We start from the raw sequence: 25,356 nt of genomic DNA on the forward strand, positions 1-25,356 counted from the left end.
TTTTTTGCAATGTTTTTTCTTGTGTGCAAATTGTTTGATACTGTAAAAGTTTTACTTACGACTGAAAGCTAGTAATGTTATCTAATTTTATACAAATATAGTTAGAATTTCTATATACAAATAAGTATATGAACACTTACATTATAAATTAAGTAAAAAACTGTAAAAAACGAAACATATTTTTTTAATGAACATCACTATTATTCATACAGTTAAAAGTACAAATTACCAGTAAAGAGAACATTAACAGCTGAATTTTATCATGTTTAGCTTTAGATTAAAAATTTTACACGTTTAAAATAAAAGACATTATCTCGTTAATAACCGACTGCAAAAAGATAAGAAAAGGAGTTTGAAAACTTTTCTTTGACTATCATACGCTAATAGTTCAAGTAAAACACCAACTAAAAAAGGGCGAAAAAATTAACAATTATAACAGTAAAAAGTTTAAATGATTTGTACATCGGAAAACGTTGATATCTTCAAGTTTGTACGTTTTACCACCGACTAAATGGAACTCGATAAATGAATGAAAACAAAACGAAGTTTCGCGTTTCTTTCAAAATTGCTCAGCTGTAACTTTCGGGACTTTTTTCGTGAAATTTAAACGACTTTCAATCATCAGAATCTGACGGGCTGGAAAACTCTTTGATGTCGTCGTCGTAGAAATTGCTCTTCTTCAGATTCAAGCTGGTAGGCACACTCACTTGATTGTTGACGGAAGCCATGGCTGCTGTTGAGCTTGCCGGAGTTTCGGCCACATCTTGTAAACGCAACATTTTCTCCTGGCTGATTCTGCTGGCGGGTTTCTTAGAAAAGTCGAGCGGCTGGGTTTGTTCCATTTCTTCAACTACTTCTTTTTTGCTGGCTTGCGTTGTAACTACATTGTGCTCTGTTAAAAAACACTTAATATTTATCAATATACAAACTGTTTAAAAATTTTCACAGAACGCATGTTTTACAATACAACTAGACAATTTAGTTCACGTAGTTTTGTATGCTGTTTAACAACCAAAATGTAACAACCTTCGTCTTTAGTTTCTAAATTGACTGGCTTTTGGTTTAGGTTTCCATTATTGTTGTTGTTATCAATTTCAATACTTTGCACCTTTTTATTTGCAAGCTGTTTTTGCCTTTCTTGCAACCTTTCCAATGGGAGCTTTCCAGTTTTTGCAAGACGTTCATTCGTGTACTTGTGGTGATGCTGTTTTATATTAATGTTTAGATTATTTGTAAACGTGCAAATTAGGTGCAAGTACTTTTGTTTTATAGTCGTAATGTAATAAAAAACACACTTCACTGTTTAGTTGTTTAGGATCGGTGTTTTCAGTCAGATTTTCCCACGCTTTTCCGCCGAGTTCTCTTTTAAACAAGAAATCCACATCTGCACTTTTGTCTATTTTTACGATAGCTCCTGAAATAGAACTAGGATGAATACTTGTTGTATAAGTTTTTATGTAAACAAGAGATAAAAATCATAAATTTATGATATCATCGTTAAGTTTATTTATCATGGTAATTCAATTTAGTATTTGGTAACTGTACTTCTTATTCTGTTTTATTAACTGTTTTCTCTTTAGTAAAATGTATGCGAGGCAATCTTTATTTTAAGTAGTAAAAACAAACTTACCACCACTTTCTTGGTAGTAATGGAAGTTTTTCTGTTTTTGAGGGTGTTTTTTTTCTTCATGTTTTTTAGTGTCATTATTCATTATCTGCTTGTATTGATCTGCTCCCAGTGACCTCTTAAAATGGCTTTCAACGTCTGCAATTTTATTAAATACTTAAGCAAAGACAAAAGTGAACGTAAAACTAAAGAAAATGAAACTTGATAAAAAATATTATGCCATATATTAACGTTTTTTATAGCTAATCTTAAAAAGGTACAGTGATAGTTTTACATCCAGGGTTGCCACTAGTTTTTGGCAAATATTCTTTAGGTTTTTGAAAGTACACATTTTTGGGTCTATTTTTAGTCTAAAATTAAGTTTAAGGTAAAAAATGGCGTTAAATAGTATAAAAACATTGAAAAGATACTGTAAAGATGACAATTTTTGTATCTATATGTTAGATTTTTTGGGGTCAAATCAAAGTTTTTCTACTTTTTTTTTCAAAATTTTAAAAATTCCAGGTATTTTACCTTAAATTGACAAATTGCAAGTTTTTCTTATATTCCAGGTTTGTGGCAACCCTGTACATCGTAAAATTATATTAGTATATACAAAATAATATACATTTATCTATTGAGGGTATACAACGATTTGTAAAAGTATACGAAAAGCTAGGGTACGGAATAAGCTGTGTCTAAATAAAATTTAATCTAGATGTACATTTTATTTTAATTGTTTTTAACTAGCTTTACATTAATCTAGTATTTAAAAAAAAATAGTAATTCCGCTAATTCTTATCATCAACTAACCGTTTAATACATTGTTTTTCGACGTGGTTGGGTAATTATTAACCTTGCTCGTCTGCATTGGCTTCTTCAAACCATTAGCTAAATGGTCTTTTTGAAAACCGTTAAAATGCATTTGTTGCTGCTTTTTAGGCATCGCCAAATCTGCTAAAGTTATTAGTGAACATATTGCTTATAATCTTAAGCATGCAAATGAACTTTTTGTAATGACCGCTGCTAATATTAGATTTAATACTATAATTAGTTAGAAAGAATACTATAACAACATAATTTACAGTTTTTTCGTGAAAGTTAAAAATATCAAACGTAAAATACTTTTGTATTGGTTGATGTTATAATAATTGTGCATCCCCGGTGGTTGCTTGTAGAAGTCTGCTTTAGACTGTTGTGCGTTGAAATTCTGTTTTGGCATTTGGGTTTTACCGTTTGGTTTGTTCAGCTTGAATATTTAATTATTTAATACAAAGAACAATGCTTAACATTTAGTTTCAAGGAAAAGTACTAGTACTTTAAACAACGACTAAAAACACTAACTCACCTTAAACTTAGAAAATTGGTAAATACTGTCATTGTTGGGATTGGTAGTTTTAACATTCACCAAGCCACCGGTGTCCATCTTATGACGCTTTGTCAGAGGATCAGCATTTACAAGATTACTTGACGGCACTCGTGATCTTTTCGGCTGATAGGAAGTCTGTTTTAGAAGAATTGAAATTATTGAAAAAATCTAAGAAATGTCTAAAAAGTTTTGCTGAACTTATTTCTAATTTAATTGGTAATTTAAACGAATTTAATAGGTAACTGTTACTTAAAAACTGAAATCATTTGATTTGAAAACTAAGCAATCTTTATAATTTTATCAAGCCCTTAAAAGTTTGAGCATACTCACACTGTTGTGCATGACCAGGTTTGCGTTGCTTTTATAACCACCGTCTTGTGGCGCCACAGAGCCGTTCCTAGAATTCCCAATTGGGTTGTTGCCGTGTCGAGCGAGGTTGTATGCGGGGGGAGGCTGCTGGTTGCCATAGTGACGGTTCATCTTGTCGTCAAGGGCGGTGAACATGTTCTTGTAGTTCTTCATATCCTGCTGTATGCTGCTCGATGGCGGGGCGTGCGGGCTGTACGTCTTTAGCCTGCATATTTTTAATGATTAATAAAAAATGCACTAGTGTTGCTCTTTACACATTATAAAAAAAATCTTTGTTAAACATAAATTTATCTAAAAAAACATTTAAAAAAAACTTTCTGCCATTTTATAACTATAAATAATACAATCGAAATACCTGTTTTTCAGTGCATGCTCGCTAGACTTTGCTTTAGTTGCTGGCGTGTAAACTCTCTGCTGCCTGTCAGAGGAAGGAGGAGTTTTCTTGTGGTGCAGCTGACCGTTGTTCACCGAGGGGCTCACGCTTTGAGGGGGCATTGGGAGGCCCTGCAGACCTAAGTAAGGGTTCAAGAAGGGGTTTCCGCTGTATATTTTCGCCAGCAAAGCCGGGTCCAACGCGGGAGCTTTCGGGTTCACTTTGTCCGTGGGTTGGGGCAGGCCAGGAGGAGCGGGTGTTGACAGCTGCGGCAAGTAGGGACTCGAGTGCTGCGATTTGAGCTGGTTGAGCAGAAGGTAGTTGTAGAGCGCCATCGGGTTGGAGTTCAAACCGTTGAAGCCGGGCAGGTTGGGGGCAAAGGGGTTCGCAGCAGGTTGGGAGTTTGGAAGCAAGTTTGCTGCGTGCTGCTGCACTTGCTGGTCGAGTTGCTTCGTGCCTGCAATATTAGTTTGTAAAAGTTTGATGATTTATCTAAAAAATATGAAATTAAATAAAATAAACAGAGAAGAAGTATAGAAAAAAAACCAACCATTTTTTATGAGTGAAGGCAAACTATGGACCCCGATTAAACTAAAATTGTGGTAAAACCAACAGTTAGGCGCTTAAATTAATAATTATTAACTACCAGCGATTTATTGTTGCATATTTTGGTTTAAAAAGTTATTTATCTTATTAATTACTATAATAAATCATTTTAAACTGTTTCGACCCTCGGAAGAATTTTTAAGGAAAACTGGCCCGTCACTTATAAAAGGCTTGCGGCCTCTGTTTTATATAAATCAGAATATATATATAAATGAAAGTCGGTGAACAAACCGTTTTGATGGACAGAAGTCGTCGGGTTGGCCGACTGATTCGTTAGAAGGCCGGAAAGCAACAGTGGGTTGACATTGGCCGGGTTGAGCAAATGCTGAGCGGGAAAGATGGTTGGCTGCTGAGTGGATGGTTGCGTGGTTGCGGCGCGTGGAACCTGACCCTGAGCAGGGAAATTCCCCTGGTTTTGGGGGCTTTGCTGCTGTTGCTGGGAGAGTAGGGACATGACGAACTGGTTGTAGGCCTGGTTGTCAGGGAAAGACGTGGCGGGTTGCTGGGGTTGTGTTTGCGGCGGGAGCAAATGTGACCATGGAAGCTGTTGTTGCTGCCCTAAACCAGGTTGTTGTGACGTCACAATGGGCTTGGGTGGGTGATGCTTGTTGCTCATCATCACTGTAATAGTTAACAAAATGATTTTATTTAATAAAACTTGGTGGTCATAAATTACTCTGAAAATTATGTAAGATAAATTACAGAGGTATCTTAACTTTAAACAAAACATTGCACACAATTGTGGCTATTTTATCAGATACAAAAACCATTTTAAAATGTAATCTTAAGTACACAACTTTATTAAAAATACATTATACCTAAAACTTTTAAGTAATTCTAAGTTACAAAACACTTTAGTAACACTAATTATTATTAAAGGCATTTAAATAAGAAAAAAATTAAAGCTCAACCACAAAGTTTAATTCAAAAATGATCTTCATTCGAGTAAAAAAAAAAACATATTTTCAACAACCCATTAGTGAAAAAAATTTCTAATCCAATATAAATATAGGTGAAACTAATAAATATCGAAATTTTAATTTAAAGCTATTAATAATTTATATTCCTTAACAAGTAAAAAAAAATTTTAATATTGGTGTGATATCACAATGTTTTTTTAAATATAACTACAAAATATTGTGTAGAAAAACAAAAAAAGTAAGTTTTTAAGCTCAATAGATACTTAAATAAGTTTCGACATACATAATAAAAAAAACTAATCTACCGTTAGTACTGTTTTGAGTTGTCAACTGATTGCTTTGTAAATTTAAAGCTTCTTTTGAATTATTTTCTGAAAAAAAAACCGGTTGATTCGTAAATAAAATCAAATAAATAATAATTTTAATTGAAAAATACTTTTATAATAATTGCACAATTGTTATTAGTTATATTTTCAATTAGATAAATTTATTTCCGAAAAGTTCCGGACTATCATAATATTATAAATTAAATAAATTTTAAAAATAACCTAATAAAGCACATGTTTAAAACTATCAAAAATAAGTTTACAAACTGTTTGTTTGAAAACATTTCTGAACAAATGTGTACGTGATGTAACACACATGTCAGCCTTATGATTGTCTAAAGAAATTATTGAATACGTACTTTTTTGTTTTAGACACAACACAAAAAACACAAAACTCTAAAAATCAATAAAAGTTCCTTGTTTGAGAAATTAAAATAGTCAACAAAGAACGTGACGTGCTTCTATTTATTGAAAATATTTCATTTAAACTTTTCGCATTTAAAAAACAAAATTGTGTGAAAGTACATTTTTTTAAATATAATGCATTAATAACATCCATACTTCATCTTTGTGGTTCAAAATTAAGACAAACATAAACAAATTTCTCAACATACACATTTAAACGTGGTTTAAGTATAAAACTTTTGTTTTACTATTTGTGGCTTAATCATGAGATTTAAAAACCTGCAAATTATTTAAACCTTTTATTATTTTGTATATTCAACAAAACTACTGCTTTAAAACTTTCTAAAGTATTTTTAAAGTCTTGATATTTCCTTTTTATGCTCAAATGTTATAATCTGTTTATAAGGCTACTACTTCATCTTTTTTTTTCTGGATAAAAAGTTACGCAAATCATTTCATAAAAAAATTCTAAAGCGCACCTTTGCTTGTTTAAGTACAAAACTAATGTATTAAGAAAACTAAAAAAGGAAACAGTTTTAAAACAAATATTAATATTTAAACACTTTAGCTTAAATAAACAATAACTTCAGTACATTTAAAATAACTTAAGCACTACCAAAAAATGAAATGTAATGTAAATAGTATAAAAAAAACAAACATAAAAGAAGTTGTTTTTATATTCTAAACAACAAATGTAGACTATTAATCTACTAAACTACAACCGACAGGTGTAAAAAAAAAACTACTTTCAAATACAAAGAAATTAACTACTTTAAAATTAATTTAAATAAAAAAACGCAAAATTAAAAACTAATATTTTAATTATGCCAACTAAAACCAATTCTGTAATATTTATATACAAAACTTATTTATTGAATTCTAAATATCAACACAAAAATCATAAATATCAAAATATTATTATAGATATTTTCAACTTGTTATAAATATAACCTAAGTATAGTATTTTAAAAAGCTAACTTGAGTTCAATTATATAAAGCAATTAAATATATTGTTTTTGATTGACAGTTGTCACAGTTCTTAATGCAACTTTTGTTGCAGAGGAGATAAATATTTATTTTGTACAGAAAAAAATATTTGCTTTGATTACTTACGCTATTTGCGCATAAACGGCTGTCAGCAATAAAAAAAAAAGATTTAATATAAAATAAATACATATAATTATACAAAGTTAAGTTTTAGAAAGTGTTTTTTTCATATTTAAGTATTAATTTAAACAATTAAAATAGATCGTAATTAGATAAACTGTTTAGATAGAATTATAATATCTCATAAATATATAATTTCCAATAATAAGGTGACATGGCATATTCGATAAAGTAAATAAAAAAACAGTAATCTAATTTAAAAAACTATCTAAAAATTAAATTATTTAAACTAACTGATTAAACGGAAGTAATTAATTTCTAAAAACATAAACTTATAAACTTAGCTCGTAATAAAAAAAACATGTTTTTAAAATATAAAAGTACGCAATTAAGTAATTTAGAGTAAAACTCCATAAGCAAATGTTTGTTGACGATTAGCACAAACTGTTTATACATTATGTATTCCAAGAATTATTTGGACAAGACAAGAAGCGAGATAACGATAAGGTCAACAAAAATAAACGCCACTCTTATCTGCAACCCCCTTGATTTGTCGTAATCTTAACGTTGAAGTAGTTACCGGATGATAAGAAACAAACTTCAAACAAAACTGCCTGTTAAGCGAGTCGTCATAAAACTTTTTTGCTACTCAAACATTCGCGCACTTTGAATGAACGGGAAAAATCAAAATGCAATTTTATTTGATTTTTGATTTAAAAGGAATTTTTTCCAACTTTGAAGAATACTCAAAGGAATTATAACAAATAGGGGTTTAAAACAACTTGAACATTTTTTCTATTATTTAAAAATTTATACATTATTATTGTAGGTTTAGGTTAAACAAAATATTAAAATAATATCTAGGTCTGTCTAAATTAAAACAACTGTATAAAGATAATTACTTAAATTTTATAATGAATATATAAAACTTAAACTGGTGCAAAATAAAATTAAAACAATCTAAGAAATTATAACAAATTTGCTTTTGTTTACATAGTCTAGAACTTCGTAGCCAAACATTAAACATGCATTTGGGAAGTTTTCTATACTAAATCGTGTTTAACTGATGTATTCAAGATAAAAGTACTCAACAGTATGAGAAAGCAAAAAAGGAAAGAAAAAGGCTCTCTCTCCCGGACTTGCCCAATTTCGTTTCGGCGTAATTCGCATTGAAAATGCATGTGAATTGTTTGCAATTTGTATGTTTACCTTTTCTGAAACGTCAACCATTACAACTTAACCGTGTGTTAAGTAAAAATAATTTTCTTTATGTTTACAGATAAATGTTTCTGCTCGGTGTGTGTTTTGCATAAACATTCCCACTAGAAAATGTTTGCAGACAAAATGCTCGGTGTGAGTTATACAATCTATCCATACGTTTTTCTTTGATATGTCACCCAAGTAATTAAAATTTAAGGATAAAGTTTTGCCAACATAAGATGTTTTTAAACAATACCGAATTAAACCGACCACTAATTAAGATTTATTGATTGCAAATAATTGAAACCTCGAAAAAAAAAATTCACTTTAGTACCACAAAATTTTCAATATTGAGTAAGTTATGTAATTTGGCAGTTTTATCTTAAAAAGACATTAATCAAATGTAATAAGCTTGTAAATGGCTTGAAGTTAATTACTTATTTGGCTGATAAATTTAATTTATATTTTTAATATTGTTTTAGAAATAAAAAAGTTATTGCAATTTATTTAAGAAGCTTTATATTAGCTTGTAAAAAAACTTTTCAAACATATAAACATACGTAACCTATAAAGTTTCATTAGTTTTAAGTCTGCAATATTGCGCAAATCAAATCTAGTATTTAGTAAAAAGTTGCAAAGTCGGAACTGACAGTATATCTTTGATTCGTAATTAATATTGTTTTAAAAACCAACTACTACAAGTTAGTAAACACTTAAACCTTTATTATAACTTTTTGGATAGGTATTTTTTAGTTTTCTAAACAAAACTCGACCATGAGGAGGTATTATCTATGAAAAGTAATAATTACAAAAAATATCGCAAACATAAAAAGTAAAGAATCCTTATCACTAAAAATAGCAGCTATCGTTTCTTAAAATAATTTGAATAACGAGCACCCTTGTAGAGTTCACGAACTTTGAATCGTGTAAACGGGACATCAAGGAGGCCGCGGACTTTTATGAGTGTGACGTAATAAGCAAATTTTCAGATTTTCGCGTTGATTTGCGGAAACATTTTGTTTCGAATCACTACACACAGTGGCGACTTAAACTTGCGTTTCAGTGGAAAGTCAGAAAATACGTAAACAGATAACTTTCTGTAAACTGAATAGATAATGTAAAAAATTCTAGGTTAAATTTTTCATCGAGCTCAACTTTGCTTACTTTTTCTAATAAAATTTTGGAATGACTACGTACATCCGTTAAATTCTATTTTTGAAAACATTCCACAAAAATTAATTGCGTTTAAATCGAAAATTATAAAAAGGCGAAATTCACGATTGATAAAATGCAAACATGAATTTTTTTTTGAATTTGATGAATTCAATAACGTGAATCATTCAAATCAATAACTGCAATTGTAATTGCATAACGTTTATTGAATTTCAATTTTAAAGTTTTTGCAAAAAGACAAGGAACGGCTCCTTTCAAAAAAAAAGAACGTGAAAAAATACCTTGATTTTAATGAATAAAATTTTAAATGATCACTTTTTCCTTCAATGATAAAATCAAATTATAGTCAAAAACAAAGCAGTTTTTACAGTCGTTTTAGTTTTGTTTTTAAACATATTTCTGTTAATATTTACTTAACGGATTTTTTTTTAAACTTTACGTAAACGATTATTAGTTCCCGTAATGTAATTGAGCTTCTCCATTTGTGTTATTTTTGAAAATATTTTCAAATAGCACTAAAAGGAGAAACAGTTGAAACAAGACTTTTATCGTATCACTTTTTTAACTAGATCAAAACGTTTCAAAGGATTTATTACTATAGTTTACAAAAAAATCTGAATTTAAAACTAATACATGCTGTAATATAAAACTTAGTCAGGAAGAAACTATAAACGTTCCTCATGATATCAAATAAAAATCTTAATTTCTGTAAAGTTCATAAAATAAAAAAAACTAGCCTAAAATCTTAATGTTAACAAAATTTACTGCTTTATTTTATCGAAAACAAGAATAAGTAAATAAATTTTCAACAAAAATATAAAAGGTGTATTATATTACTTTATGTTATATTTTTTTAACCGCAAAAAAATTGTCTATTTTAAATAACTTACTTTTCACGAAACTTTTTTGTTAAGATTGAAATGGGCAACTTTTTTGTTTATCGCACCTTTTTATACGATACACAAATAAAAAGTTTTAAAATAGATGCATCTTAATTTTTTTATCTTTTTAAAATAACTAGCTGATTACAAAGTTTAACAAAGGATGTTACTCAACTAAGCATATATCTCAAGCATCTGAGTACGACAAGATCTTTTTTCTCATTACAAGCTATTAATAGCGTAATTCAAATGTGTTTCTTTTCTACATATAAAATACATATTTGGTTTAACTTTCAATCTAAAGTTTAAAGTATACTAAAACTTTTTTTTGAACTAATTGAACTAGATAAGTCTAAGTCAAATTTTTGTTCAGATAAAAAATTGTACTTAAAATATTAAATATCTTACGTATGTTAAACAAACGGAAGTCTAATTTAGAAGAAATTAAAAAAAAAATTACGTTACCGTACAATCATTGATAAAGTATTTTATCATTTTTTTACAAGTATAATTATACTAACAATAATTATTAATATAATTATATTAATATACTAGCCTTGTTTACAAATTTGAGCAAATTATATTGTTAGTAGAATGTACTTGAAGAAAAATATACCGTTTGAATTTACAATAATTAATTTTCAATTACACTTGAGGAGAAAATATATTATTTGGTATTTTTTTTTACTGTGATAAAAAAATAGTCAAATTAAATGAAGATTAACCTAATAAAGATTAATAATACAACATGTCGTGTTAAAATGAAAAATAAATAATCATTAAGTTTAGTTTTTTTTAAACTATGTAGTTGAATAAACAGTAAAAATACCATAAAAACATACTGATATGTAGAGTTACTAAAAATACGAAATAAAGTTTGTTTAAAAAAACAGCTTATACAACTACAAAAAGGCTCAATAAAGTGTTTAATTATAACTACTTAAAATCACTTTTTTTCACACACATTTTATAACTTTGTGTCTAAAAAAAACGAAAACTAGTTAAAAAACTTAAACTGACTGATGAACAAATATAACAATACGTCAATAAATATATAGTTACGGTCAAAATACTTTATTGTAGATATATCATTACTTTGTTTAATTTGAATATTCCAAAGTTTTAAGTTTATTTCTAAGAACTTCTGCTGTTATAAAAAAAGTCATATCATAACTTAGTTCATTGCTATCCCTTCTGTTCTTAAACTTATCATTTTCGGACATTGTAAAACTATACAGTAATTTAAACTTTAAATCTATAAATACTTAGCTTTTTCTTATTAGAACAAAATCTTTTTTTATGTGTACATTTATAAACATATTCATACTAGTACACATTAAAAAATTCCTAAAAAAATCCAAACTAATAAAGTTATAATTAAGTATGTGACAGACTTATTTACGATTTACAACAAATTAGACATCTGTATCGTTTAAAAACCAATCTGTCACCGCTGTAAATTGAATTATAAGAATACATTTGAACCACCAATTGAGAGGCATTATTTTTTATATTTTGACCTTAAATAATGCTTTTATTATTGTAATTATACAAGCGTAAAAACCAATAAAATGTAATTGCATCACTAATTATTATTATTTTGTAATGAAGCTAATGTAACCTTGCAAACACTAATCTAAATGTAAATGCTTTTGATCTAGTTTTTTATATTAGCATTAATTTTTCATTTTTAGCTTTGAAAAAATTATTTTTTTGATAGAAATGCCCTTTAATATGTTAAAACAGTAAAAATCGTGTGAAATTTGACTGTTTAAAAATTAATGTTAAAGTAAACAATTTACGCGAATACTAAACATATGTTGACATTTCCGTAATATCACTCCCTTTTTTTTTGTGTTTTTTAATCAAATCTGCATAAACTGGAAAATCAATTGTTAAAGTTCAGAAAACGCAGTTTCACACATTAAGTGTGCAGCAAGTTACTGTATAAAATTGCGAACATGCTGTTAAAAAGGCACGTCTTTAGGATTGGCTTGGAGCGGCCAAAATTATGATTCACTGACTGTCCCTGCTCACTGGGCATTAAGCATGCAATTTCCAAAACTAGTAGTTTTAACTTTTTGAGGAGATTTTTTCCTTAAAACAAAAATAACTTTAATAAAACATTTGAGTTTGAAGTAATGAAATAAACTTGCTATTGGAATAAAACTTTAGCAGAAAACTTTTTGTAAATAGAGGCCAGTATAAGTAAAATATTTAATATATAATAATTATTAAACTTATAATTTTCACCTAAATACATTGTTCTCACAAACATAACACGAAAAATAACAACCTGAGTACAAACTTATTTTATTTAATTCTCTATCTAAAAATGTTCTACTTATATACAGTAAAACTAATGCAGAAACTCGACTTTTAGTCGGGTTTTGTCATACTTTGTTTATCCTTATGTACTAAACGGACTGATTCTGTTTTATAAATGCAATGTTTAACTAATACAACCACAAGTACATACAATTGTTATACTTCATAAAACAAGTTATTTTTGACAAAAGAGTTAATTACTTTTAACATAAATCGCGGTGCTAAAAAAGTAGCTTTTAGATGTAGTCAAGTAAGTACAGACCGTATCGGTATTTTGCAAAAATGACTATATCTGAAAAAATGACCAATTTTTCTATATACTATCAAAATTTATCTAACAAAATAAAGTATCATTTCTAAATACAGGTAAAACAAAAGTACTAACTTTGTAACTTCTTAAATTGAAAAGTTCAATTCGAAGCAAAATTGCATAACGGAAACAGCAAATTAATTAACAAAGTGAAAAACTTGTACGAGCGACACGTCTCATGTTTTTTCAACCTTCTTATCTTTAAATTAAATTTTGCCATAAATGCATGTCAAATTCCGAGGTCGTCGACTTGACTTGTAAAAGTTGCGTGTAAATGCATGACTTTGGAGTAGACGTTATTAGCTTCGTTTTAATTTAATTTTGGCACATTTCTTTTCATTTTTAATAATATTTATACATATTTTTTGCATATATTTTTAAATATAATAATTCAATTTCGTGAGACAATTGTTTTCGGGTGAATATCACATCATTCTTTACTGTATTGAACACAAACATTTACACATGTATGTAAAAACTAAGACTCGTAAAAAATTTTAAATTGTAGTTTTTGGTTCAGTATTTATTCTTTTGATCTAAAGTTAACTTTACTAAGTTACTTGGTAAAATGTGAATTAGTAAAACTTATACTTAGAAACCAGAAATAGAGTTTAGTTAAGAATGTACAACTTTTATAGCCCAACAAATACTCCATGTAAAGGTATTGAGTGATTTTTCAGGCTTATTATAAAAAAAAAGATAAAAATGAAAAGAAAAAAGTTTATTATGGAAAACGTTTGGCTTAAAATTTAAGTTTTCAAAGCTTAAATTAAACACAGAAAACCTTCATGAATTACAATAATTTTATCTTTGTTTGCGATGACCATAAAACTTTCCAAGCTTGTACAAACTTAAAATCTACATATCATATTTGAGCTGATTTTTGCAAACATTTTTATAATGAAAAAATAAAGTATTTGTATTACAGAAAACACTACTATGTTAGAACAAAATAAAATTATCGCAGTTGTAAAAAAGTAGCTTACAGTGGCATATAGTTTTATTATAAATTTATAAAACTTTTTATTATAAAACTATATCATTACATTATAAAACTATTTAGTTTTAGTTATAGTATAAAAAGTCGCTTATAGTTTTAACTACACTTTAAACTTTTTCAAAGTAGATATAATTTTTTTCAATATAAATAAATAATACACAATTAATAAACTACTTTAAATTAGTAACTTTAAACAAACTAAAACTTCCTGATTGTAAACAAAAACTACACGTTGACAAATAACATAATTGGTTTTGTTTATGCTTTTTTTTTTTTAATATTTTACTCGTTCAAAAACATAAAACATAAGGTAGTAAACTGTTATTACAAAACTGGATTAATCTATAGTAGTTCTTATAATGGACGTTTGAAGTATTTTGAGTGTTGAAATTCTAAATCAATCAACATTTGAAATGCTCAGTTGATAGATTTGTTGCAGAAAAATATACTTAATCGTTTAAAAAAAATCACAACTAAATACTAACGCCTTATACTACGATGTTGCGTCAAAAATTACTTGATTTAGCAATAATGAAATACATATATGATAAAACTTTTATTTTATTGAAAGCGTTTAATTAAACAATTTTTAACAACTAACACAAAACTCAGGTATCATGTATTTCATAATAAAGTAGCTACACAGCTAATAGTATTTAGTTTCATGTTAAACTTTTTTTTTTTAATTTTACTTCAAATACTTATGCATACACCTTATAAAATAAGTTTTTCAAATAGTTGCGAAAATTTTTGGATATATTTTTTTTTACATAGTAACTACACTAAGAGATGCCTTCATTAAACAATTTTGATAAGTAGTTTTTTTTTCTTTAAATTGTACAAACCTTTTAAAAAATTTGACCACAAATCAAACAACTACTTTGATTTAAATAATGTTTATTGAAAAGGACTAACTGTTATCTTAATACTTATTGATCTTTTAATAATGTAAATATTCAGTTTGACAACTTTAATCTTCGTAAGTGATAAGCGAAATTCATATTCGTTGGACGATTTTTTCATAAATCTTTTGTAAACCTATTCCCTTTTTATCAAACGGTAGCTGAATACAAATATTAACCAACGTTAAGATGTATTTAATTAACCATTTAAATGTTTACGGTTCGCATTTTGTACATTTAGTAAGTTGATTTAAACGAGTTGCAAAACATACATTTAGTTACTTACTTTGTACATTACTAAAAGCCACTTTTGCACGGGTTGTATTTTTTTTAGTTAATTTAAATTTTATTTTTACTATCACTGTTACCCCTAACCCTTAACATCGGTCGGTAACTTTTTTTCTTTATTTTTTTAATTAACCTTTTTTTACTGTTTTTTTTTATTAGTAATTTTATTTGTTATAACTTATTTTCACAATCACTGTTACCCCTAACCATTACCCTCGGTCAATATATTTTTTTTTATCTTATTTTTCTAATAATTTATTTTTATTTATTTGTCTTGTTTTGTATTTATAATAATTTTTTTAATTTTTTTTAATCATTATTTTTACTATCACTGTTACCCTAGGTCGGTAACTTACTTATTTTTTTTTTTAATCTCGTGCAAAAATGACCTTTCGTGCAAAAGTGACCCTCGGTGCAAAAGTGTCTTCGCGCATATTTGACCCGTTCCCTATAAAAAAGTCCTATTTTCGATCTAAATGATACCAGGTATTTAAAGGTGATGGCTTTAATCTAAACTAAACAAATGTTTGGACAAATATCATGGCACTATAAACTAATTTGTTTCTTATAACAGAATGTTAGAATATATTTTATAAATTACTTTTTTTTTACAAAAAAAAAAAAAACCGCGTAACAAATTTTAAATTACATATTCATTTATAATGTTTAAACTATGTATAATGGAAGTAAATTAGAAATTATAAATTTATATAATATAAACATACAAATTAAAACAACTATACTTAATGTTGTGCTGAACAAACTATTAAAGACAAATACATTTTATGAAATAAGGCTGGAAAATTATATATACAGCTGACAAGACGGCATTAGTTCAAGTTTAAATACTCCTTTACTAAAACAACTATAGTACAGTTAATATTCTACCTCAAACTTTTTAATATGTAAAATTTCATACTCTATCATTAATAGCCTTCTAATGATTTTAACACTGTTAGTGTTGTGATGCGGCTTTTTCACAGCAAAGATAAACTGGTATGGTTTTTGTATGATTGATAGCCTTAAGAGTGTTAATTGAAGAGAAAACTAAGTTAATGTAAAAATATGAAAGTAGTAATTACGTTTATTAATTATCATTAGGACTATACTTTTTAATAAAAAAGGTAGTTTTACCATTTGTCTGAAACTACCACATCAACTTTTTTGACACTAATAATTTTAAGTGATTTCTTTATTTAGTTAACTTTAACTGTTTAAATTTCCAGAAAAACATTAAATTAAAACCAATGTATTAACAACCAAAACTATCACAAAACAGGCTATAATAACTAATTATCAATTATGATTTGTTAGTTCAGCACGGCTCAATGAGTATCAATATTGTTTGTAAAGACACTTCGTCAATAAATAAATATACATGATTAATTATAAGTATATAATTGAAAATTAGTTTAAAAAGTTCCAATCTTAACACATTTAATATTTTTTTAAATTGTTTACTAAAACAACATTATAAACTGAACACTTTTTATAAAATTAAAATAAGAATAAATTACAATAACATACAGAACTTATTTATAAAACGTTAAACTCAAAAAAACAAAAAAATTATTTATATTGCAAATTTTGGCATAATTTAAATCGAGTAACCTAACTAAAGTACACCAAAAAAAAAAAGTTTATTGGGTTTGAACTTAAAATAACAAATTAGTTTTATGTGCTTTGTATCTAAAACATATTTACATAGAAGATAAAAAACATAAGTTGACCTTAAAATGTTTCTAAAAAAATTATTTTTATAACGTTCTTTTTCGTAACTATTATCTAAAAAACTTTATTTAAAATAATTTTTTGATATGTATAAAATAAATATTTTCGTAACACTTTAAATAACACTTTGCCAATAAATATATAATATAAAAAATTAAGTTTAAAAAATTCTTAAATAAGCATTATGAAAATTATTTTTATTAAAATTTCATAAAACTTTATAAACGAAATCAGAATACTAAAGGTTTTAAGTAATGATTCATTATTTACTGTTAACTAAGCATGAACTTTTATTATCTCAAGTACTTGACAGATATTTAACTACTACAAGCTATTTTTGTAAAAGTATATATAGAAAAAGTTTTATGCTTACACATACTAATGGAAAAAACGTACATATTTGCGTTTTAAAACTATATCTATAAACTAAACACGTAGTGTTTTCATTTAAAGAAATTAAAAATAGTTTATAACACATAGACATTGAAATAATAAAAATTTGGTAATTACCAGTAATATGGGCTTTGAACCATATTGTTTATGTATTTATTTAATATGATTAAAGCTAAAGTTAAAACAATTTAACACTTTGTGATGCAAACTAATCTATACTTTGTAGCTATGCATAGTATAATTACCATTTAAGCAATAAAAATGTTCAAAACTTTATGTGGAGAGAATAAAGAACTAATAGATAATTTGAAACAGTAATAATAAAATAACACAGAGCTAGTTTCAAAAAAATTATTAAAATATTTTCATATGGTAATATGTATATTGAACAACATTTTTAAATGATTTTACAGGAAGTTATAAAAAAAAGGAATTTGAAACGGAAAATATCCATCTTTTACAACTTTTTATTTACATTGTTTAATACTTAAATACAAAACTATACGTTTAAATTTACAAGAAAGAGATTTTTTAAGAATAATTTTATATACAAAATTACGTAAATTATTTTATTTGAATTAACTTATAACCAAAAATAAAAAACTTAACTCAATAACTGTGAAGTATAAAATTTGTTAAAACTAAGATAAAAAACTCTGAAATCGATATTGATGACAGAAATAATGGAAACTGTTAGAAATTCTTATATATTTTATCTTATCTTAAAAACCTAGTGATAAGCTAAGTAATAATTTATTTAAGTTGTTATGAGAAAACTGAGAAAATTTTTGGAGAGTTGTCACTCTTAAACAGTATTTCTTTATAAGAGTACATTTTACAATTAAAATAAATTAAAAAGCAATTGCTGACTAATTTGGTTTTTACCAGAAATATAAAACGAACGAACAACTAATTATCGAAAACAAGTAGGCATCAATCGGCAGTCGCTTTTAGTTTAACAAACAAAAATATATTTTCAATTTTATTTCTACGTGAAAGACGACATGTCTAAATTATTCATTAAAAATCTAAAGGAAGAACTACTTTCAAACAAAAATAAAAAAAGATTCTTTTTTTTTAAACTCTAATAATATTTTCTAAGTTATTGAAAATCCGAAAAAAATTTTTTCAGTATAACGTTATTTTTGTAGCGAATTTTTTTTCTTAATATTTATCAAAAAAAATAATCGTAGCAAACACTGTGTGTAAACAAAATTAACTTTGTACACAAATTAATAAATTAGATTGATTGAAAAATAATAATTTGTTTGCTATTTAAAAACTTGTTTCAACTTTTTTAACAGTTTTATAGACAAAATTAAGCATTCAAAGTTCATTTTCATTTAGTTGTTGTAGTTTTATTTTAAAATACTAGAAAATATACTTCTCACTTACTTACACATCATATCACAATCGTACATATTACACTTGTTTTTTAGTATGTGACGAGTTTGAAGGAAAAAATAATGGTCCAAATCATAAAACAAAAAGTTATAGATTTAGGTTATTATGCTGTTAAATTGTTTACTTAATCAATTATAACAAATATGATAATTATAACAGCTAAATTAATATGAATAAAAGACAATTAAAAAGTAATACTAAAACTTATAATAAAAATAGTAAAACAATTAATTTTTTGATTCAGTTGTTTAAGTACAATTAGCATAATACAATTTCTGGAAGATCGTCTGAATTCTAAAACAATAATTTTAAAAATCAAAGTTAAAATTGTGGTTTGACTAAATTAAAAAAAACAATTAGGTAACATTTAACATACTTAGTATTTTGCCACTCAGCAGAACTGTTTTAGAATTTGTTAGAATTATTCTATTTTAATTAAAAGCTTTATAGTTTAAAAGTGTTATTTTTAGAGTGCATAAAATTGAAATCTACTACAAACATATAAGAATGTTTAAAAACACTCTACTACCAGGTAGCGGTCAAACATTACTTATCCAACAAAAAGGAGTATGCGTATAAATGCCAACGTTGCAATTTTTAATAAAACTAAAGTACAAATTTATGATATTAAAAAATATATACAAAACTTTGTAAAATTTACCTAGGAAATAACTTATATAAGGTTAACCTTTGAAATTTTAAAACCTTGATTAAAAAATTAACAAACCTCTGCTATTGGAAGCTAAATTGCCGCTGGTAGTCTCTACTATTTGTTTCTGGTTTGCTGTAAAAACGGAAAGCAACTATTTTATTTGATATAAAGTTTTGCTAAAGTTTGATATTGAGTTTTTAAATTAAGTAGTTTTGCTTTACAGATATTCTAATACTTTCATTTTGATTTTATCTAGAAAAGACTCAACCATAAATAACACATCTTAATCGAAAAACAACTATCTGTAAATTCTTTTATAATTCAATCGACAAAATAAAAACAAATTGTATTAAACGGTCAAGAAAATTTAAAACGTTATATACTTAACAATATTAATTTTTTGCACAGACCAACTTCATAGAAACTTTTAAGCAAACACCAAAGATGTACAGCGGTTTTCAGGTTACATCATTTACAACATTTCGGCATGACAGTTAAAACTAACAGGGAAAAGACAAAAGTAACTAAACAAAAGCAGTCATAAAACAAGTGCTATTTAAATGTGGTTTTTTTCAAAAGCAAATGATAAGCACATAGCAAAGCATTGCGTCACAACGTTTTTGTTTGGTTTTCAATGTTTATGCAAACAATGCTTTGGTAATAAAAGTTTTTGTTGCTTTTTATTCGTTATAACAAATAAACTTTGTGTAGTTTAAACTTGAAAACCTGCCCATATTTCAGTAATCTAAGTCATTCACCTTATATTTTCAACCACTTAATTGATTATACCTTTTCAAGAAAAAGTTTTTTTGTAAACAATAAAAAAGATATAGAATACTTAATTTCTAAAACTTTCTAACCAAGAAAAACTTTAATATGTACAAACAGCAGATTGATAAAAATTTACTAACAAAGAACACTAAGTCTTTAATTTCAGACGTGTGCTATAAGTTTAAGAACAAAAACCTAGCTTAATTAATTAGGGATTGGCAAAAGGTATAATGCAACGTCAGTGTGTATTAAGCTTTGGTGAAACACGTTAATTACATTTCATTACAAAGTTTACTTAGTACAAAAATACTTTTATAACTTTTATCAAAAATAATGAATCATGATAAGCAATCAAATGCCAAATTTAAAAAGCGATAAGTAATATTAAACAAGTGCTTGCAAACAGAAACAGATCATCTCTAAAATTTACAATGTAATCCTTATAGTAATTTAAACTTAAAATTTGTGTATACATACGTTTATACAAAACAAACAAGCTTTAAATTTAGCCAAATGTTTATGATACATGATAAGTTGGCCTTTAAATATTAATAACAGAAAGAAACACACAAAAAAAAACTAGTTTGTAGTATCAAATAATAAATCATTACAAAACTTATAAAACAAATCAAATCAAGAAAAAACTATTTTAAAATAGTAAATTTGAATTGTATAAAAAAAAACATTCACAGAAATGAATACAAATATATTTTTTTAATGCCAATAACCTTTGAAAAATAGTTTAAGAAAAATAAAACACGTGTTCTATTGGAAGCAAACTATTTAAAAAATATTTTTTATTTAAAGTAATCAATAAGATTAAAAAACAATTTTTAAAATAATATTTATTGGTATCACAACTACCAATAAATTTCAACATATACTAAGCAATAAGCAAACCTATTAGCAAATTGAGCAATTTTACCAGTGTAGCAAGATTTTATCAGTTAAATTTTCTAGAATAGATAAAGCAAACATTAATGCTATCAAATTTTGGTAACTAGCACTGTCAGACAACTAGTTAAATTAAAAGTGTTTTAACAAATTAAAGCCGGTTGCATAGAGTCTGATGTCCTGAGGCAATGAAAGTGTTATTAAGAAATGTTTATAAGACTTTGAATACACATCTGTAAAAAAAAGGTAGCTTACTGTAATTAGTTCTTCTTACTAACTTTAAATGATTTTCTGCTACTTAGAAAGACATGTATTATAACTTTAAACAGTTTAGCTTAAAATGTATGATATATTAAATTACTGTGAAAGTTACCTTAAAGTAAATGTACCACTTTATTAAGTTAAAAAGCTTAATATTAAATACTTTACAGATTATTTAAGATAAATAACCAAAAACTGTTTGCAGTCTTAACATTAAACTAATAAAGTTTTATGTTTTTTAAGAACTGCGACTTATAAAACAATATAAAAAAAATAAAAAAAATTCATTATTGATTGAATTATAAATTTTATAAACGAAGTTTATGATAATAAGTTTAGGAGCTTTTACTTTTAACGCATTAAAAACTAATTCATAAGTAAATCAAATAGATGTACTTAAAAATAAGATTAATGAGCTAAATTCCTAACCTTAATTTAATAATATAAATGTATGAAGCTAATATTTTCCACAGGATTTTAATCATATTCTATTTTAATTATAAGGCATTGAATTTCACAAGCTACTTAATTTAACCACTTGTTACTTCGTGTACTTTTTAGTTTATAGATGACAACAAAAGTTGTCGACTTAATGGTAGGGAGAATGATCAATTCGAAATTTTATTAACAAAAGAATGTTTCACTCGCTTCAACCAAATCAAACGAGATCATCAATTGAAGAAAATCTGTAAAAATTTTTACTAAAATATGCAAGAAGACATTAGGCTAAACTTGAAATAAAACTAGCATTTATGTTTAAAAAACCAAAACAAAAATACAAAATAAAACTTATAGTTTAAACTTTAAAGCTATCAATTTACAATGTATCTAAAATTAATATCTATTTTAATTGATAGGTTTAAACTATAAGTTTTTTTTTTGATTTTTACAAATAAATGACACTTTTATTTCAAGTTTAGCCTAATGTCTTCTTGCATGTTTATATAAAAAAAAATTACGAATTTTATTCAACTGATGATCTCGTTTGATTTGGTTCAAGCGCGTGAAACATTATTTTGTTAATAAAATTAAAAATTTTGAATTGACTAGTTACTTTATCAATTAAATTACACAAAATTGACATAAAAGTTAAGGTGTAATCATGTTGTATTCAAATACCTATTTAAACAGGGTAACAAATTTAAAGTTTTATAGTTGAATGAGGATTATTAAAAACGCATAAAAAACTGTTTTAAATGTTATATACTATTTTGAATTAAATAATAATAATACTATTGATTTTGAATTGTAATACAAAAAGCTCTCAACTCAAATTTTTATACAATTACTTTGTATAAATCATAAACTATTTTAAAATTTCTATATCTAAAATTATCAATATTTAAAAACATTCTTGCTTTTAAATGACAACACCTGCAGAAAGAGACAAAGCCAACTGAAAGACAAAAGTAAGATACAAAAATATGACCTTAGCTGACCTCTGCCACCTACCTGCTACTAACATTCACAGTTATTTCATATTAATTTAAAGAATCTGATGCCTTAATGCATTGTGTACTTTAAATGTCACTTTGCTGATGTTTTAACATCTTAATTTGGCGCATTGTTTAAAAACAATTATATGAATCTTTTAATAAAACATAAGTATATTAATTATGAGCTACAATAAAATATTAAAACTTAGAGCCATTGAAAAAATTTAGTTTGACAGTGACACATAAGGTTTTTCGTTATTACATTAAAAAATGTTTAAACATTTCTTTTTATAAACATTTATTTTTTTAAATTATGAAATACTACTTTCATTGATAAAACATGGTTTGTAAATTACTTTTTTATTTACACTATACTACCAGACTAAAAATCAAATAGTTGATTTAACCATTACAATGGATTTTTGAAAAGAACATACTTAAAATTTTGTAGAATTGTTAAATTTTAGGAATAAAAAATAACAAAGTCATACAATGTAAAAATAAAAAACTATAAAACACTTTTTTTTCCAAAAAAAACACAACTAAAGTATACTTTGCATCGAAAAAAAAATTGTTCAAAATTATACACTTAACATAACCTACAGGTGCTTAATTACAATTTACAGTAATTAAAATTTCCTGCTTTAACTAACAACAGCTGTAAACATAAACCAATCCATTTTACAAACTGCACTAATCGTTCAAACACATACTGTAAAGTGTATGCATAATTAAAATAAAACAAAGTCTTCTAAAAAGTTACATTAGTAGTTATTACATCTTAAGTATATTTAGAAAAGGTACAAAAAAATTATAAAACATTTTTTAATAAAACGTAAGACACAACAAACATCACGTGGCTCAAAATTCCAAACGTTTTACGCAACAGCAGAGGTATTTAATTTTCTGTTTTACGACTTAATTTACATAAAGCTGTTTTTAAAGTATTTTTGAAATGTGAAATGTAATAATTGAAGATAGATCAAAAAACGTATGACATACTATTGCAGTAAAATAAAAAACGAGCTTTTATTTTGTTTATTTAGCTGGTTTTTGAAAAATTAAATTAGTGTTATATTTTTAAAATTTTAAAGTTTAAAGTACTTATAATTATTTAATTAAAATTTACAATCTAACTGTATAATTGAATAGTTTATAACCACTATTAATAACTTGTATATATATGATGACCAATTATAACAATAAATATCACCTTAAGAATTATAAAAACAAAAATTTAATGCAAAGTAAAAATTATAACGTATTATAACCTTACAAAAGTAATATAATTAATTAAGCTTACATTATTAAAAAAATACATAAAGAACTACAATGATTAATTAAATAAATAATTTAAAAGCAAAATAAACATCAGATTTTTCAAATAAAACTTTTGTTGGTTATTTTCAAAAAGTAATTAGATATTAACAATTTATATTAAAAAATGTTTTAAGTAAATAAAAAACAGCTATTTCTACAATCTGTTCATTTACACACAAGATTTACAAAATAAAACTTAACAAAAAGCTTCTTTTTTTATTACTCATTTTGAAACACATAAGATAATTTTGTTGTAACAGATATATTGTTTAAAACTTTTAAGTTTTTTTTTGTCAAAGTTATAACACTAATTAAAAATGAAATACGTAGTTTGGCTACTTTCTTGTTCTGACTAGAGTTATTAAAAACAAACATTACACTTTTGATAGTTTATATTTCTGGTTATTGTTAGGATTTGAATGGCTTGCAGAATTAACTGTTTTTAGCAAATTATAATAAAGTATGCATAAAATTGCAATGAATAACTTTTTTTTTCACTGTATAATTTTTTATGACAGTTAATTTGAAAAACACTTAAATTGTTTCCTTTTAAAGTTTAAAGAATTGCATTTATCATTATTTCATAAAATAATATTTTTAAAGATATATATGAACAAACTGAAAAAGTTATTCTTTCCATTTAACAACCCAGTTGAAGTGTGTTGATTTGTCACACAGAAACATATGTTGGTACAATAAAGGAAGATTACTGTACAATTTGTTTTTATTTATATTCCAGTGAAGTTATTTCACTAGGAATTTTTATTAGCAAACAATTAAACCTATATTTTGAACAGTTATATTTGATGATATAATTTTACTTTAATTCAATAACTCTCTCTGCAAAAGCTTTAGATCTTACATTACAAAAAAAACTGTTTTTTTAATTTTACAATTTGTAATATAAATAACATTAATGTAAAAAAGTGTGTTTAACTATTAAAAAAGTAACTAATGCTTACTTTCAAAACTAGGATTCTGAAATTGGGACCTAGGAGCTTTTTTTGGCTGTTCAGACACAGGCGGCAAAGAGGCTGTTAAATATTTTTTAAGTATTAAGTTATAAGAAACAGAATTAGTAGTGACTATCATTTATAACAAGAACAAACAATTACTTGTATTTAGTTGCTGTTGCTGTCTGTTATCAGTCTGTTGTTGAGGATTGTTCTCTATGTAGTAAGCTGCTTGGGTAAGCAACTCTAGTTGTGTAGGCATTTTTGCACTATAGTGATTGACCGTTTTCTTCAAAGTATTTATAACATTTTTGTTAGCTTTTAGCTAAGTTCTAGGAATTTTTTTTTTATTGAGTATTTAAAGTTTATAAGATTAAT

The 25,356-nt window shown here is 25.9% G+C and overlaps 1 protein-coding gene across 5 annotated transcripts; it reads right to left on the bottom strand.

Annotated features, from left to right (window-relative positions):
- LOC145833961 (uncharacterized) lies at nucleotides 1-25,306 on the bottom strand. Of its 5 annotated transcripts, none has more exons than XM_082941249.1 (14): nucleotides 25,141-25,306; nucleotides 24,988-25,059; nucleotides 19,419-19,475; nucleotides 5,549-5,614; nucleotides 4,555-4,944; nucleotides 3,700-4,174; nucleotides 3,306-3,549; nucleotides 2,955-3,110; nucleotides 2,732-2,816; nucleotides 2,420-2,560; nucleotides 1,631-1,765; nucleotides 1,296-1,414; nucleotides 1,027-1,204; nucleotides 1-892 (listed from the first exon to the last, which is right to left on the bottom strand). In XM_082941249.1, the coding sequence occupies exons 1-14, from the start codon at nucleotides 25,238-25,240 to the stop codon at nucleotides 615-617; spliced, it is 2,496 nt and encodes an 831-aa protein (XP_082797375.1). In that variant the 5' UTR covers nucleotides 25,241-25,306; the 3' UTR covers nucleotides 1-614. The 5 variants fall into 5 exon arrangements, with proteins under 5 accessions (XP_082797375.1, XP_082797374.1, XP_082797373.1 ...); XM_082941248.1 differs by having other exon boundaries at nucleotides 2,420-2,563; XM_082941247.1 differs by having other exon boundaries at nucleotides 2,732-2,855.
- Nucleotides 25,307-25,356: the final 50 nt, after the last annotated feature.

Source organism: Thalia democratica, chromosome 4 (assembly GCF_965202585.1).
Source record: "Thalia democratica chromosome 4, ktThaDemo2.hap1.1, whole genome shotgun sequence".
Taxonomy (NCBI): domain Eukaryota; kingdom Metazoa; phylum Chordata; class Thaliacea; order Salpida; family Salpidae; genus Thalia; species Thalia democratica.